General features: G+C 41.0%; 2 protein-coding genes across 11 annotated transcripts in view; one reads left to right on the top strand and one right to left on the bottom strand.

The window, feature by feature from the left end:
• Window positions 1-3,345, top strand: part of ACOX2 (acyl-CoA oxidase 2) — a 31,871-nt gene extending 28,526 nt beyond the window's left edge. For 3 of the 9 annotated variants that reach the window (XM_080811657.1, XM_080811659.1, XM_080811660.1), the window contains exons 15-16: window positions 2,040-2,143; window positions 3,183-3,345. In XM_080811657.1, the coding sequence (XP_080667783.1) occupies window positions 2,040-2,102 (63 nt within the window). In that variant the 3' untranslated portion in view covers window positions 2,103-2,143; window positions 3,183-3,345. Of the gene's footprint in view, window positions 1-2,039; window positions 2,152-3,179 lie in introns of all 9 variants that reach the window. The other 6 variants (XM_080811653.1, XM_080811652.1, XM_080811654.1 and 3 more) reach the window with 3 other exon arrangements.
• A 1,443-nt stretch (window positions 3,346-4,788) lies between these two features.
• On the bottom strand, window positions 4,789-14,541 carry KCTD6 (potassium channel tetramerization domain containing 6). Of its 2 annotated transcripts, none has more exons than XM_080811740.1 (3): window positions 14,330-14,541; window positions 7,465-7,534; window positions 4,789-6,199 (listed from the first exon to the last, which is right to left on the bottom strand). In XM_080811740.1, exons 2-3 carry the CDS (start codon window positions 7,489-7,491, stop codon window positions 5,513-5,515), a joined length of 714 nt encoding a protein of 237 aa, XP_080667866.1. In that variant the 5' UTR covers window positions 7,492-7,534; window positions 14,330-14,541; the 3' UTR covers window positions 4,789-5,512. The 2 variants fall into 2 exon arrangements, with proteins under 2 accessions (XP_080667866.1, XP_080667865.1); XM_080811739.1 differs by lacking the exon at window positions 14,330-14,541 and adding an exon at window positions 7,865-7,929.
• Window positions 14,542-14,759: the final 218 nt, after the last annotated feature.

The following is a 14,759-nucleotide window of genomic DNA, read 5'->3' on the forward strand; positions in this document are numbered from 1 at the left end:
ACAAGAAAATAGAAAGAACTCACCTGGAGAAAGGTTGATTCATTTACCGCTTCATACAGCTAAGCTACTTCTGGCATGTTACTTTTTCTAATAATTAGATCTCCCTGCTTCCTACTGTTTAAATCCTGGTGTAAAACAGCAGTCCTCCTACTCCAGGTGAGCTCCTGTGGTCTAAGGATAACTGTATTATGCCCTTTGATGCTCCGGTGAGAAACCGAGCCTGCCGTACACCTGCCAGCAAATGCTGATCTATCTAGCTCAGACCTGCTTAACTAGCAATACGAGGAGGAAACATGCCAGTTCTGATTCCTCATCTTCGCTAAAGAACATGGGGAGTGCCTTGGTTTGTTGTTGTTTTTTACTTTGTGTCTCCTCTTTACTTAAAAAGCACTGAATCTGGATACTGTATGAGGGCAGGTTTATGGAAACTGAGGGGCATGACTGGTCCGTGGCATCAACAGATCTGGTAAAATGTTGATGTATTTCATCCCATTCACTTCTGTTTGTCCTTTTCTCCTGCTACTTGACTGTGAACAAGGAGGGAGTCTTCCTCTTCCTAAGTCCAGGATCTGTCTCAGAGTAGACACTGCATTTATGGAATAAATGAACACAGTTTTATGATCCCCACAGCGGGCCGGAGAACCTGCTGTAGACACTGTAGGCGCTGTAGACTTCCTGCCCATTGTGGTTTACGTCACTTAGCTAAAAGGGGGCCAGGTATAGCGGTGTGGCTCTTCCACACACAGTAACTTGGGCATGTGAGGTTATCAGTGACCTTGGGGAATTGTTGCCAGTTAGTTAAAATGGCAGTCGATTGACCACTGACATAGAGCCACATAATCTTCTATCACTGGCTCCTTGAGAGTCTACCGAATAGCACTTTTAAGGTACGTATTTCTAATCTGCTATAGATAATTCTGAAGCTGCAATAAGAGACATTTTTCCCCTTCATTTGCACTAGTAGAAAAAGGCACGTGACAGGTATTTCAAATAAATTAAAACAACAGCTACGTTAAAACACGCCTTGGAGACACAACATTACAAACGGGAATATACTTCATCAACATTTTCTACCAAAAGAAAAGTGCTATGCTAAGTTAAATGTCTTAGAACCCTAAGACAGTCTCTGCTCTGTCTGGGGCAGGTTGAGTGTTGAGCTCTATCCCTAGATAGGATGATCCACTTTCCCATAGTTTCCTCTAGCCATGGTGTGTTTTCTGGCCTTTTTCCTGAGCTGGGTGCTATTTCAAGCCAGATTCTCCAAAGGAATCGCAAAAGGCTGTTCCTGCTCCCGACGTGAATTCAAATTTAAGCGATTACCTATAGATGCAAACAGCACAAGAATCACTGGGGATTTCAAAACAAGAATCCTATATCCCCTAAGTATGCTACTGTAAAAATTTGTCCAAGTAGCTGCTAGAAGCATTAAACATACCTACTGATTCATTCAGTCAGTCGGTCATTCAGTAAATATGTATTGAGCATATGCTATATGCCAGAAACTACTCTAGGTACTAAGGCTACAGTGGAAAACAAAAGAATCATAGATCCTGTCTTCAATGGGGAGCTTCAAGTTTTAGCCAAGACAGGCAAAAAATTTAATAAACAAGTTAACATAAAAGATGAAGCTAGAACTGTAAAGGAAAGAATCAAGACATACAGTAATGAACAATGGGGAATAACCTACTCTGACATAGAATCTTGATTACCTTAGGCCACCTTCTGATTCCTTGCTTTGTGGTTAATGTTCAATTTCAAAGAACCTCAAAAAGTCAAGCATTTTATTTGTATTAAATTCCAAAAGCAAATGATAAGCTGTTTCTTAGTTGGCCACCTGCATCCACAATTTAAAATCTGCATGAGAAAAGGAAGGATGCCCTTTGGAAAAAATGTTTCTCCATATGTTCACACAATAATTTTTAAAATTAAGAATCTTATGTAATGTTACTTTTTTGAAACTAAAAACTTAATTTGAAGGTAGAAGTCATTAATCCCAGCAGAAATAATGTCCTAACAATGCACTTTTTTTCTACAAATAGGGGAACCCTGCCTATGAGAAATACTTAAGACCGCTATTACAAAGCTGGAAATCCAAGCTGTGAAGTCATCAACGGCATTCAAGAGGCACCACCGTGTGATAACGGTACTATGGTATATACAGCATTAAATTTTAAAGTATGCTTCACATACACATTATATATTTCAAAGTGCATATATATATTGTTTTTAAAGTAAGCTCTAGGGACACCTGGCTGGCTCAGTCAGTTAAGCATCTGCCTTTGGCTAAGGTCATGATTTTGGGAGTCCTGGGGTCCTGGGCTGGAGTCCTGCACTGGGCTCCCAGCTCAGTGGGGAGTCTGCCTCTCCCTTTGTCCCCCACTCCTGCTGTCGCTCTAACGAATAAGTAAAATCTTTAAGGAAAAAAAAACAAAACAATAAAGTAAGCCAATACCCAATGTGGGGCTGGAATTTACAATCCCACGATCAAGAATTGCATACTCTACCAACTCAGCCAGCCAGGCACCCCCTAAAGTATTTATTTTTTAAAGAGTGGGTCATTATCTGCATGGACTGATAAAACATCTATGATTTACTTCAAGACAATCCATGAAAGGAAAAGAGGAGAGCCAAAAGCTGAAGACAGTCAGTGGGTCCAGAGGTGTTTGCACTATTTGACTTCTGAGTAGGTCTGAAATTCCCCACGTTAAAAAAACAGTAGTGCTATCCATTTGTTGCATCTATTTAGTAAAACTGAAGAATTTTACTTTAGATCTAAAGTCAATAGATTCATCAGTTATCACTTATGTCTAATTTAGCACACATTTATCCAAGGGTTTTAAAGAACATACACAACTCTCCAAATGTGCTTGTACTTGGAGTAATCTAAATAAAATGCAGAGCCCTGAGAATAACACTGAGTATCAATTTTTGAAAATCAACTATTTCGCAGTGAAAATGATTTAAAATTTTCTTAAAAAGACATAATTGTTTCAAATTACCCAAATATAATCAAACTACATTTTTCATATTGCACAAGTGAATAAAACACTCAAAATTAAATGCCACCAGACAAATTAAATTGCAAAAAATCTCAGCTGGCTACTTTTCCTAATTTACTCATAAAAATAACCATTTAGCTGTTAATAATTTTTTCCTTTTTTTTTTTTTTTTTTTTAAAGTAGCCTTCACACCCAGCATGGAACCCAACTCAGGGCTCAAACCCATGACCCTGAAATCAAGATGTGACCTGAAATCAAAAGCCAGATGCTCAACAACCGACTGAGCCACCACGGGACCCCTCAGTTGTTAATAATTAATAAATCTGAGAAAATTTACCAAAACAAACTTCTCTCCAGTAAATCGGGCAAGGAACAGACCCCATAAGATTTTAACTTTTAAAACCCTAGAACAGCTATTATACCCATTTCCACATCAATTTTCAACCCAAATCACTCTGTCTTACATCTACTTCTGCCAACTCAAAACATAAGTGGCTGGATATTTTTTGGTGGGGCAGGGGGGCTCTAATCAATTTGAAGTATGAGACGATTTTCTAAAAAGATAACCTCACACTAGCACATTTCCTGAACCCACGGCAACCTGCCAAGAGAATGAAGGGATTTTAGTTTGAAGATGGCTAAAGATGGTTTAGTTGAAGATGGTGAAAACGGGGAAATTACAGGTTTCTAGATGCTGGTCATTTATCAAATCTTTTTCTTTTTTAAGATTTTATTTATTTGACAGAGAGAGAGACAGTGAGAGAGGGAACACAGCAGGGGGAGTGGGAGAGGGAGAAGCAGGCTTCCCGCAGAGCAGGGAGCCCAATGTGGGGCTCCATCCCAGGACCCTGGGATCATGACCTGAGCCAAAGGCAGAGGCTTAACAACTGAGCCGCCCAGGCACGCCGGTCATTTGTCAAATCTTAAAATAAATTTTCAGAGAAAAAATAAATAAATAAAATAAATTTTCAGAGACATGGGCAAAAGTGGATGTAGGTAAGTGTTCTCATCCTCCTTTCAGAGCAAGAATCTCAGAATCTTCTCTGAAGCGGAGAAAAGGAGTGACCTGCCTGAGGGCACACAGCCTCAGAACTCTAGTCTTCCCTTAGAAAACAGGGAAGAAATTACATGACTTCCCTTTATAAGGTGTTCTCGAAAACTAGGAAGTCTCACTATAGCTACATAATCCTTCCTGTAACTTCCAAGAAAGATAACCAAATCAACTATTCAAAATAAGACCACAGTGAAATAAAGTACATCCATACATCTCCTGTTCCAGAGCCTACAGTCACTGCAGTTTAGTTTTTCTCCTCAGAAAGACTTAACCATAATAATAAAATATATTTGTGGGCCACCATAATATTGTGAGAAAAAAAGTGGCTGAAGAGGCATTTTGTCCCTGTGCTCAGTACAAAGCTAGAGTAAGGGTGACATTCAGTGCTGACCGTTGGTGGCTTACTGAAGAAAAATCCGTAATCTTCAACGCAAGTCCTATTTGAAAAAAGTTTACCAACTCTATGTTCACTATTCAAATGTGCACTCTTTTAGACAAAACAATTAATTCCACCCATTCCTGTTCCAGTAACACGGGAGATTTTATAAACTGCATCCTAAAGTTCTGCTGAGTCCTCGAGTCAAACACAAAGGCTCTACAGGCAGTATATAGTTGGACATAAACTGAACAATGCAAACTTGAGGCAAGAATTATGATTTCCCCCCTTAAGTAACAATACTCAACAAATACAAACCTAATTTTCATATTTCGTTTTTTATTAGTTTTTTTTTTCTTCTGGTAGACAGTACACTTGGGAATTATACTGCACCAGGCATAAGAAGTAAGAGTTCTACCACAGGGACATTTTGTATTCAGAATCCAATATAAATATTTCTAGTCAGACATTTCCATGGCTACAGATATTTGGTTGCTTGATTTATATGCATAGAAAGAAACAGTTGTCATAACTGTAAAAAGCAGTACTTAACAAGTACTTTTAAATGATTGGAACAGTTTTCCTTTAATATTACAATACTGCTTATTGGTTTGGAAACTAGGTCACCCTACATGATGTTTTGATTTTTCTCAAAGGCATCATGAGTACTCTGTTTATTCTTTCATTCCTGCATTTTTAACCTTCTAGTTGAGTTAGGGACCATTTAATCAGAAATCATTGTAGCACTGTAATAAAAAAAGCTCTGTTAAGAGTAGATTATATACCATAATGATTTTCATACTTCTTTTTATAAAAAAGGTATCTGGAGGCTCCGAACAGGCACATGCATACTCAAGGTAAAGGGAACAAAACATAGAGGAGTCTGCTAAAGCACAAAACTTCCTTCTGGTCCTCACTGCCTTCAAATAAATACAAATATTTAAAAAACAAAAACAAAACAAAAAAGAAAAACAAACAAACAAAAAAACACCCACACTGTAATTTAAAAAAAAAAAAAAAAAAAAAAAGTCTCTTCCATGTCCTGGAAAGTCAGTTTCCAGGAACTTCTCCCGGGCTTTGAGATCAGTCATCGGTCTTCCGGGCCAGCCTACAGAAAGTCCAGTTGTGCTCCACTGTGTTCTCGTTGGCCCGCTCACTCATGTGATGCACTCGGGTGTTGCGGATCGTGAAACCCTGTTTTGTAATGTATTCCATCAGGTGGACCCTGAGAGAAACTTCCTGGTGATAATCACAGGGTCCAAAAGTGAAGGAAACCTGGCAATCTCTGGTGTCCATCATGTGCTTATTCCACTTCGTGAAATAGTTTGAGATACCTTCTAGTAAGGAATGGACCTTGGTGGTGATGGTTAACTGCGTTATGATGACAGCTACTGGATTAGAGTACTTAGAAAGCTTCCGAGTACTAGATAACTCCACAACTTCTTCAAAAGTATCCATAGGATACAGAGGCTTAGGGTCATTGAGACATTGAATCAAGGGCTCAATCTGATAAAAATCTGCTTCCTTCCGAAGCAGATCAAATTCCTTAAAATCCAGGGGTAAGGTCAACTCTGAAGTTCTTAAGAAGTTGAGGACATAACGGAAAAGAGGTCCATCTCGATCAATGAAGTAATTGCCTTGAGGGTCTCGAGCTGTGGGGAAGTCCCCCCCAAACATAGCTCCAAGCATGGAATCCGGGTAACGCGTCAATGTGGTGAGAGACGTTGTATACAAGTGTCCACCTACATTTAACGTGACTGGGTCAGTCATCTGAAATTTTTAAAAAATGATCAGTCATCTGAAATTTCTTAAATCCTAACTTTGACAAATTAAGAAAGTTAACAGTAACAAGCAGCAAGGCAAAAGATTCCTTCAGTCTATAATGTATTCAGCAATCCTATAATGCAAAATAGCTTTACTGTCAATGATAAACCTACCCAGATGAAGGGATCTAACATTTTCTTTCAATAGGAAAAGGATAAATCTAATTCATTAAAGCCTTACACTAAAAAAGAAGAGCATGTCTTCCAAAGCCACTTAATTTCAGGCCTAGTATCTACAGAGAAGTTTTTAGGGCAGAGTACACCATGGGAAGAGAAAAGCCAAGCTACGTTATGCTCACATAAGTTTTTTCTGATTACGTTCCTTTTTCTTAAGTCAATTTAACACGAAATAGAATAAAAATGATCTGATAGTATCAAGACATCTACTTTCAATATTTCTTTCGTTTTTCCCACTCAAAAAAGGGGAACAAATCGTAAAAATTTATTTTAAAAATAAAAATTTGTGCAGACCTAATCTTTATAACTTCTCCATGGAAATAAAAGTGCTAAATTCTAAGTTAGAATACACAGTTAGTCAACACCATCTTATATACTCAAAGGCTAATAGCAGCTTTCAAATTTTATAATCCAATCATGTGTTCACTTTTGTAATAATGCTGCAATTTGGCCTTTAATTTTGAAAAGCAAGTTCCTCTAAATAATACATACTTTATCTTTTAGACATTATACGTAAGGAAAAAAAATAAAAATAAAGACAAAAAGACTTCAGGTACTAGACAAGTGGAATATTTTCTTTCTTTCTTTCTTTTTTTTTTTTTGGAATATTTCTTACCAAAGGAAAATAGGAAGACATTCACACTCAAAAAAAGTACAAGTGGGAGAAGTGGCAGCTTCTCAACCTTTCACTTCCCTAACACAAGAAAATATCCTCTGTACCATTACCTACTAGACCATTTTAATAGTCACGACTCTTTGAAGGAAGAGTTTTAAGAGCAACATACTTTAAAGACCAAAAAAAATAGTATGCTCTCAAGTAAGTCATTAGAGAAACTTACTTAGTTCATATTGACTTTGCTTACATAAAAACATCACATTAGACCCCAAAACATAAACTAAGAGGGGATGGGATGATGTGCCAATTTATAAATTTCATTCTTATAAGATATATTATACCTAAGAACACAGAAGAAGGGGGGAAAGACATACAAATTATCTGCCAGCCTTCAAAATGCATCTGCAAAAACATCTCACCATATAGCCCCAGTCTCCATTATCCATCTGCTCCAGCGCTGCGTCTTGGGGAGCCCAGGTTCCAGGGAAACTTGGGGAGAAAAAAAAGACATATAACTATATATTAACTATGAAAAAAGAAGGATTTTCCCACCCAACAGAGCAGACAGCTACTCATCTCTGCTCAGTCAAAACGAGCTACAGGGCAAAGATCTGGAGAAGAAAGCATTCCTCTGCGACCGTCCACACATAACTAAAAGATTAACAATCTTTAGAGAAAAAAAATTATCCTATGCTTAGGGAAGGAAGAGCCTAGTAAGTACACCAGTCATTCAAAATCTATCTGCTCTGAAAATTCAATTTTTACAATTTATACAGGAGAACATTACAATTAACTGTTTAACCCTAACCTCATACAAACCTACAATGATCCTTATATCAAAAAGGTGGTTTAAGGGGGCGCCTGGGTGGCTCAGTGGGTTAAAGCCTCTGTCTTCGGCTCAGGTCAGGATCCCAGGGTCCTGGGATCGAGCCCCACATTGGGCTCTCTGCTTGGCAGGGAGCCTGCTTCCTCTTCTCTCTCTCTGCCTGCCTCTCTGCCTACTTGTGATCTCTGTCTGTCAAATAAATAAATAAAATCTTTAAAAAAAAAAAAAAAAGTGGTTTAAGGAAAGGGAGAAAGAGAAAACTCTTTTTCATCGATTTCAGCCACAGAAGCTAAACATCTCAGTAAAAGCCTCAAAAGCCATAAACCTCCACGACACCAGTATCACTTTCCAAGAGAAAGATATCAGAATGGTATTTCTTTTATAACATAAAAAACACTAATGATACTTTTAATAATGTCATATTTCATTTTGTACAATAATCAAAACAAACAGAAAACAATTTAAATGCCAAATCATCAGAGCACAATTTGGGACAACCTTACCAATCTGGTTGCAAGTCACTCAGCCGGCACTTAGGGAGAACCAGCCTGAAGACATTGATAAACACCCAGATACTAATGATGCCAGTTTGAATTTATTTTTATCTACAATTCAAAAGCACTTAAAACACTTTCCCAGCTACAGAAATGCTTTAGTCAGTCCCCTCTCACACATATCACTCTCCAAATCAACCGGCAAAGCAAACTGCAGAGCAAATTTCAAAAGCTCTGGCAAGAGACAGTAAGAAACATGAACTTATCGGTATTTATCCAGGAAAAGCACTGGCTTTTTTATATGGTCTTTGAACAGATTCACTTTTCCCACTTTTAGAGAAATCTGGCACACTATTCCCAGAACAGGCCCTGGCTACAGAAGATCACAAAGGCTCTTTCTCAAAAAGGTCACTCAGGCATGTAGAGAACATTTGCATAGCACAGCAGGGGCTGAAATCAGAGCCTGAAGCATCTATTTTTCCACCTTGCACATTCTTCAAAGAAAACAAGCTAAAATGTGGACCAGACAACGTGCAGTCAGGTTTAATTCTCCATACTCAGCAGCTGGATATAGATAGATCTCCACATGCTATAGGGTGAGAAATGGAACAAATGTTATATTCAGGGGGGTTGTGACAACCCTGCATTCCTCTGACTTGCTTGGCAATATCTGAAGTAAACAGAACCAAGGAAACAGGTTTTATCAATTTACATTATGAGCATCTGATTCAGTTACTGATACAACAGACAGATAAATGACTGAGTGATTTAAAAGGCCAGTCATCCAAAAGTTCTGGTAATAGACTTATCTTTGGCATCTTCCCATCACTCAAAGTTTTCATTCCTGACAGCCTCAAAAATTATTCAGTCAACCAACATTTATTATAGGTGAACTTGGTTGCAGGGGTGGGGGGGGGCGATGTGCAATGTAAAGACACAGAAATAGGAAAGATACAATCCTTGCCCTCAGGGAGCTTCTCACCTGTGAAGAAAGGCAACATGCAACAACTGTACAGAAAAGTGCTACATAATGGATGGACTAGCAGAGGCCTTCAGGAAGAAAAAGCAAGAACATTTCTAAATGGGCCAACTTCAGGAAGAGCTCACTCAGGAGGACTCTGCAGGAATATCTGGACAACCCAAGAGGAGAAGGGATTCCAAAATGAAGAAATAATTTAAATAAAAAGAGATGGGCCTTTTTCTCCCACAATATTCCTGTTACATAAGCCATGCATGAGGGCGCCTGGGTGGCTCAGTCATTAAGCCTCCGCCTGCAGCTCCGGTCACGGTGCCGGAGCCCTGGGGGCCCTGGGATTGAGTCCCGGGGCCCTGGGATTGAGTCCTGTATCAGCCTCCCTGCTCGGCGGGAAGCCTGCTTCTCCCTCTCCCACTCCCCCTGCTTGTGTTCCCTCTCTCGCTGTCTCTATCAAATAAATAAATAAAATCTTTAAAAAAAAAAAAGGCAATGCATGAATTGCTATCCCCATTTTAGAGATGCAAAAATAGAGAAAAAGCAGATTAAATGACTTGCTCAAGTTCCCAAAGCTGGAAAGTAACTGATTAAGAAGGTGGACTTTCTGGGGCACCCGCGTGGCTCAGTTATTAAGCGTCTGCCTTCAGCTCGGGTCACAATCCCAGGGTCCTGGGATGGAGTCCCACATTGAGTCTCACATGAGGCTCCCTGCTCAGTGGGAAGCCTGCTTCTCCCTCTTCCACTCCCCCTGCTTGTGGTCCCTCTCTAGCTGTCTCTCTCTCGCTGTCAAATAAATAAAATCTTAAAAAAAAAAAAAAAAACACTTGGATTTTCTGACTCCTAGTCTAAATCTTTCTATAAAACCCCTCTATGGGTAGAAACTGAAAGAACAGAACCCAAGAAATAAGAAACTGAAAGGATTAACTTTAGACCCCCCCCCCAGCAGGTGGATTTTATTTACAAATTTAACAGTAACTCAGTCTAAGTGAGCAGTCACAATGGGTTTGTAAAAATTCCCCTGAGGCAAAATAGCAAGAACCTACTCACTAGTGTGACTGAAGGCTGGTGTCCTCTGCCTTAAGTGAAGCAAAGAACTCCAATCCAGTAATATACGAACGATTACATGAGAAATGGGAGACCAAAGACAACAGAAAAAATCAGATAACATCAATGTTACTACAGCTGTTAGGCAAGGTCTGTCCACTATTAATCCTTTTCCCCCTTTTTTACTGCTAAACCAAAACAATATAACTTCTTAAACAATCATAAAAAGAAAATTAGATGATGCCTTTGAATCTGTTCCACGGCAAAAGCCCAGGTTCTGTTCTGATACAAAGATGTAATGAAACCTCAAGCTTAATAATTCAAGAAAGCAATTACGGGAATCTATATAAGCCCATGTTTCTTAAAAGGCACCCATAAGCCTCCCTACATTTGTGTATAAGATACAGATACTCAAAATAAAATGAAGTCACTATAAGTCACTTCCAATAACAATAACTAAACTGTCCAAAAAAATCAAATTGTTCACTAAGAGCTCTAAGGGGGAAAAAATAGTATTGATCAGTTTAAATGTTATCCCTACTCCTTACTTCTAGACATCCTCTGTGGAGATGCTTAATGCTTAGATACAGCAAGAAACAAATAAAAAAAAAGCAGTTAGATTCCTGGTCATCCAACAGCTGGATAATCAGCCTCTAAATTGATGACTATTAGGAACATCTCAGAGACAATACAGATGAATGAAATAAAACATAATCCGAAAGAATTTCTGGGATAGTGTCAATCTCTCCTACAAATCATTTTTCAGAGCTGCTAACAATTAGAAAATGATTCGTTTGCTTTTCATCTTCTCTCTCTTCTGGCACAGTCTCCAGTGGAGGGCTTAATGAGAAGTTAAATGACCACAAGACAGGCAGCAGAAGGACGATCTTGAAATGGGCATCAAATGGACCTGTTTTACTTAATGAAGACAAAGAAAAATCGAATATTCTGGAAAATTTGCCAGGAATAAAGATTATGAAGGTAACAATGAAAAAATATTTTCTTTAAAGTGACTCTCCTTATTAAAGATCATTTTAAACGGCAGTGAATGCAACCAAGCACAATTATAAAGTTCAAAGAAAGGCTTCCGGCCCCTGAAAATCAGTCCTACCTGAAAATATCTGACCTTCAGTGCAAATAAAATCCTTGTGGAAACTACTGGCTGACCATTCGCAAAGAACATAAAGAGTACTGAAAATTCACCCACAGTTAAGCTTCAAAGGTTAATTATGACTAGTGTGTAAATTCTGACAGTGTAATTTCAGCAGATAATTAAGCCAAGGAAAACACATACTAAAGAATTTATAAAAGCCTTAAAAGAAATTGCCAACAATTTTCTCAAGTAGCAAATCTGAAAAATGCACAACCCAACAAGTTAATAATCTAAAGAATAACCGAAGAACTCAGGGCCATTCTCCTCATCATTGCAAAGCCGCAATCAATCTTTTGGTTATTAAGTAGCTAATTCTACATAAATATTCTGGGTTTACCATTTCTGCTACAGACTAAAACTGAGTTTTCTCTCCAGCAAAAGTCCTACTCCTATATAACAGCCTATCCATCAGAAATCACACCACCAAACTCAGATAAATTAAAAAAAAACTCTAACTACTGCCTTCCCAAAGTTTCCAGGTAGCCCCTGTAAAATGCTTTTCTCCTGAAATCTTTGTGTCTGGCACTCAGAAGACTCGATAAATTCTACTATACATATCTTCAAAATAACTTTTTGTATGGAATTCCTCAGTTCTTGAAACATGGGAGTTTGAAAATGAAAACTTTTTATAGTAACTGAAGGACACTAAAGGAATCTTTTGGGTTAACATTCACATACAGGCTGGTACTAGTAGCCAGGCACACAAAGAGAACATGTTAGGGTATCATTAACCATACCAATGCAGAAACAGATTGTTTTTCCTATGATTAATTATTTTTTTCTCTCTCCAGTCTCCATGTAGTCTAGAGGAAAGGAGGTCTAAATTGAAAAAATGACCTTATTGCTGAAGAGCTGTCACAAACAGTCACAAAATTAGAAGATTCCTCTTACTGTCAGTTTCTACAAAATGAAATAGGATAATACCACCTTCCCCAAAATAATGATACCATTTAGGCATAGCACAAAGGCAACAACTGACCTACAGGGTAACAGATCAGGACTAGGGTTCTGAAGTCACACGCAGGTCAGTGGAGAGGAAAGAGAACTGGTTACTGGTGAGGATCTCTATCCCCCTTCTGCTCCTTTACTAATTATGAGACCCTGAGGAAATCTCTCCTTAAGCCCAGCTTCTTTGCAGAAAACGAGAAAATAAGCAAGATCATGAATAGAAAACACTGGCGAGTATTAAACAAACGTGAAAATACTAATGGCAGTAGCATAAACAAAATTTCTGTGGTAAATTGAGAAACTTGAGAGTGTGAACACAAGTAATTTAGAGCCCTGGCATGGAAACAAGACAAATATGGAAGAAAAAGCCTCTTAATTTGCTTCCAGTCTTTCCAGGTCCTCCTTTCTTCAGAACTCCACAAGGCAGAATTACAGGTAAAGGGGAGCAAGATGGCTTGTATAGAGACCACCAGACATCTGAGTTCTTGATCACAGAAGGAACTTCCCTAAAGCATGACTCAGGATTATCTCCAAGGTAAAGCCAAATCCAAATACGTGTGTTCTGTTTTAAACAGACTCTAAATATCAAAATTCAAGACACACTGAGGGATCCACAGAAGGATTCACCCTAGGATTCCTTTATGTAGGAATACTTTGGGTGAAATAGGATTTATGAACATTTCAATCATACAAATCTTAGGAATGGCATCTGTGGCAGTCCTCACCACTCAATCCTTAATATCTATGGCATTACATTAAATGAAAATTAGTATGGACCGATAGTTCTCAACTGAAGAGCAAGTTCTCTCCAACTACCAACGCTGCAGATAAGAAGATTTTCCTTTTCCCAGCCACACATTTGTTCATTTGAAAATATCAGTCTTGGGCTCAGGCCTGTGCTAAATGCTGTCCTCTAGCTTTCTTCCTATTCTGAGATCACACTTGGACATTTGTGAGAGGAAGGAAATAAGTATGTCAAGGGGAAATAGTAAGAGATACCTGGGCTACCCCAAACATTATTGGCCAAACCAGGTCACCCCGGGTCTGCCTGCCACTCAAACCTCTTCTATCACAAAGTCCTAAAATTGGATTTATCAACTTGTTCCAGAACAGCTATACTTGAACAGAAACATGATAACTTCAGCAGAATATCCAAAGAGGATCTGTTTCGTTTCTCCGGTCCCACCCTCAGACACAACCTCCACCACTGTCAGCCCAGCAGGTGCTTCAGGGGCTCCCCATTACCACGGTCATTTATCACCTCTGACATCAACCATTAAAAATGCCAAGATACACAAATCCGGGCATAAAGAACTCAGCTGCACTCAGAGTATCTTTGAGGGCAGGAAATGCCCTAAAGCAGTGCTCAGAAGCCCTGCCACAGCCTTTAAATTAGGGCAAACGGTGGCTAATAAGCGCCACCCCCAAGACAATCATTTTCGGGCAAAACTCGAGGTGTCCCCGTCCGGGCCGTGCTTCCCTGTTGCCTGTAGCCAAAGTGCCCCCCCCAACCCCCAATCCGGCCCGGCGTGGGACACAAGATGCTCTGGGCCCGGGCGGGGGGCGCGCCCCGGTGTCGCGAGCTCAGGTCAGCCGAAGCCGCACGTCCCCGCGGGGCGGGCCCCGGAACCCGCCCCAGCCCGGCCGCTCCGCCGCGGGCAGCCCGCCGCGGGCTCGTGCCAGCCCCGGAGCGCGCCGCGCCGGCTCCCCACGGTCCCCTCCGCGCGGCCCGCCACCGCCCGGATTCTCCTTAACCCCGCTGCCCCGGCCGCTCCGCGCGGGCTTCTCCTTGTGCCTGGCCCTCCCGAGCCCCAGGCCCCCAAGCCCTGGGCCCGCCCCCACTCACTGCGCGGTGGCGGCAGCGGCCCGGCCGGGAGACGCCGGCGGCCGGAGAGCAGGAGCGCGAGGACGAGCGAGCCTGCGCCCAGCGGCGGCGACGGCGGCGGCGGCGGTGGCAGAGCGGACGACTGAGCCCGCGCCCGGAGTTGCGGCTCCTGCCGCCCGGCGCGGGCGGTGCCTTCCCAGCAGAGCAGCAGCGCCGCGAGTGCGGGCGCCCCCTAACGGCGGCTCGAGCGGGAGGCCAGAGGGCCAGGAGGCCGAAGGAGCTCAGCTGGGCGCAGCCTGGGCCGAGCGGTCAAGCCGGCTCCGCCGCAGTCCCGAAGGCCTGCCCCGAAGCCGAAGCCTCCGCCCCCGAAACGCGGAGGCGGTGTCCAGAAACCCGCCCCTTCGTCCCGCCCCCGACCGCAGTTTGGAATCAGACCAGCCCATGGCAGTTT

The sequence above is a fragment of the Martes martes genome (genome assembly GCF_963455335.1).
Source record: "Martes martes genome assembly, chromosome: 1".
Taxonomy (NCBI): Eukaryota; Metazoa; Chordata; class Mammalia; order Carnivora; family Mustelidae; genus Martes; species Martes martes.

Coding starts and splice junctions, on each gene's coding strand:
- KCTD6 (XM_080811740.1), bottom strand. CDS start 7,491: ATGGATAATGGAGACTGGGGCTATATG. Junction 6,200..7,464: donor ATGGAGACTGGGGCTATATG/GTGAGATGTTTT, acceptor TAAAAATTTCAG/ATGACTGACCCAGTCACGTT.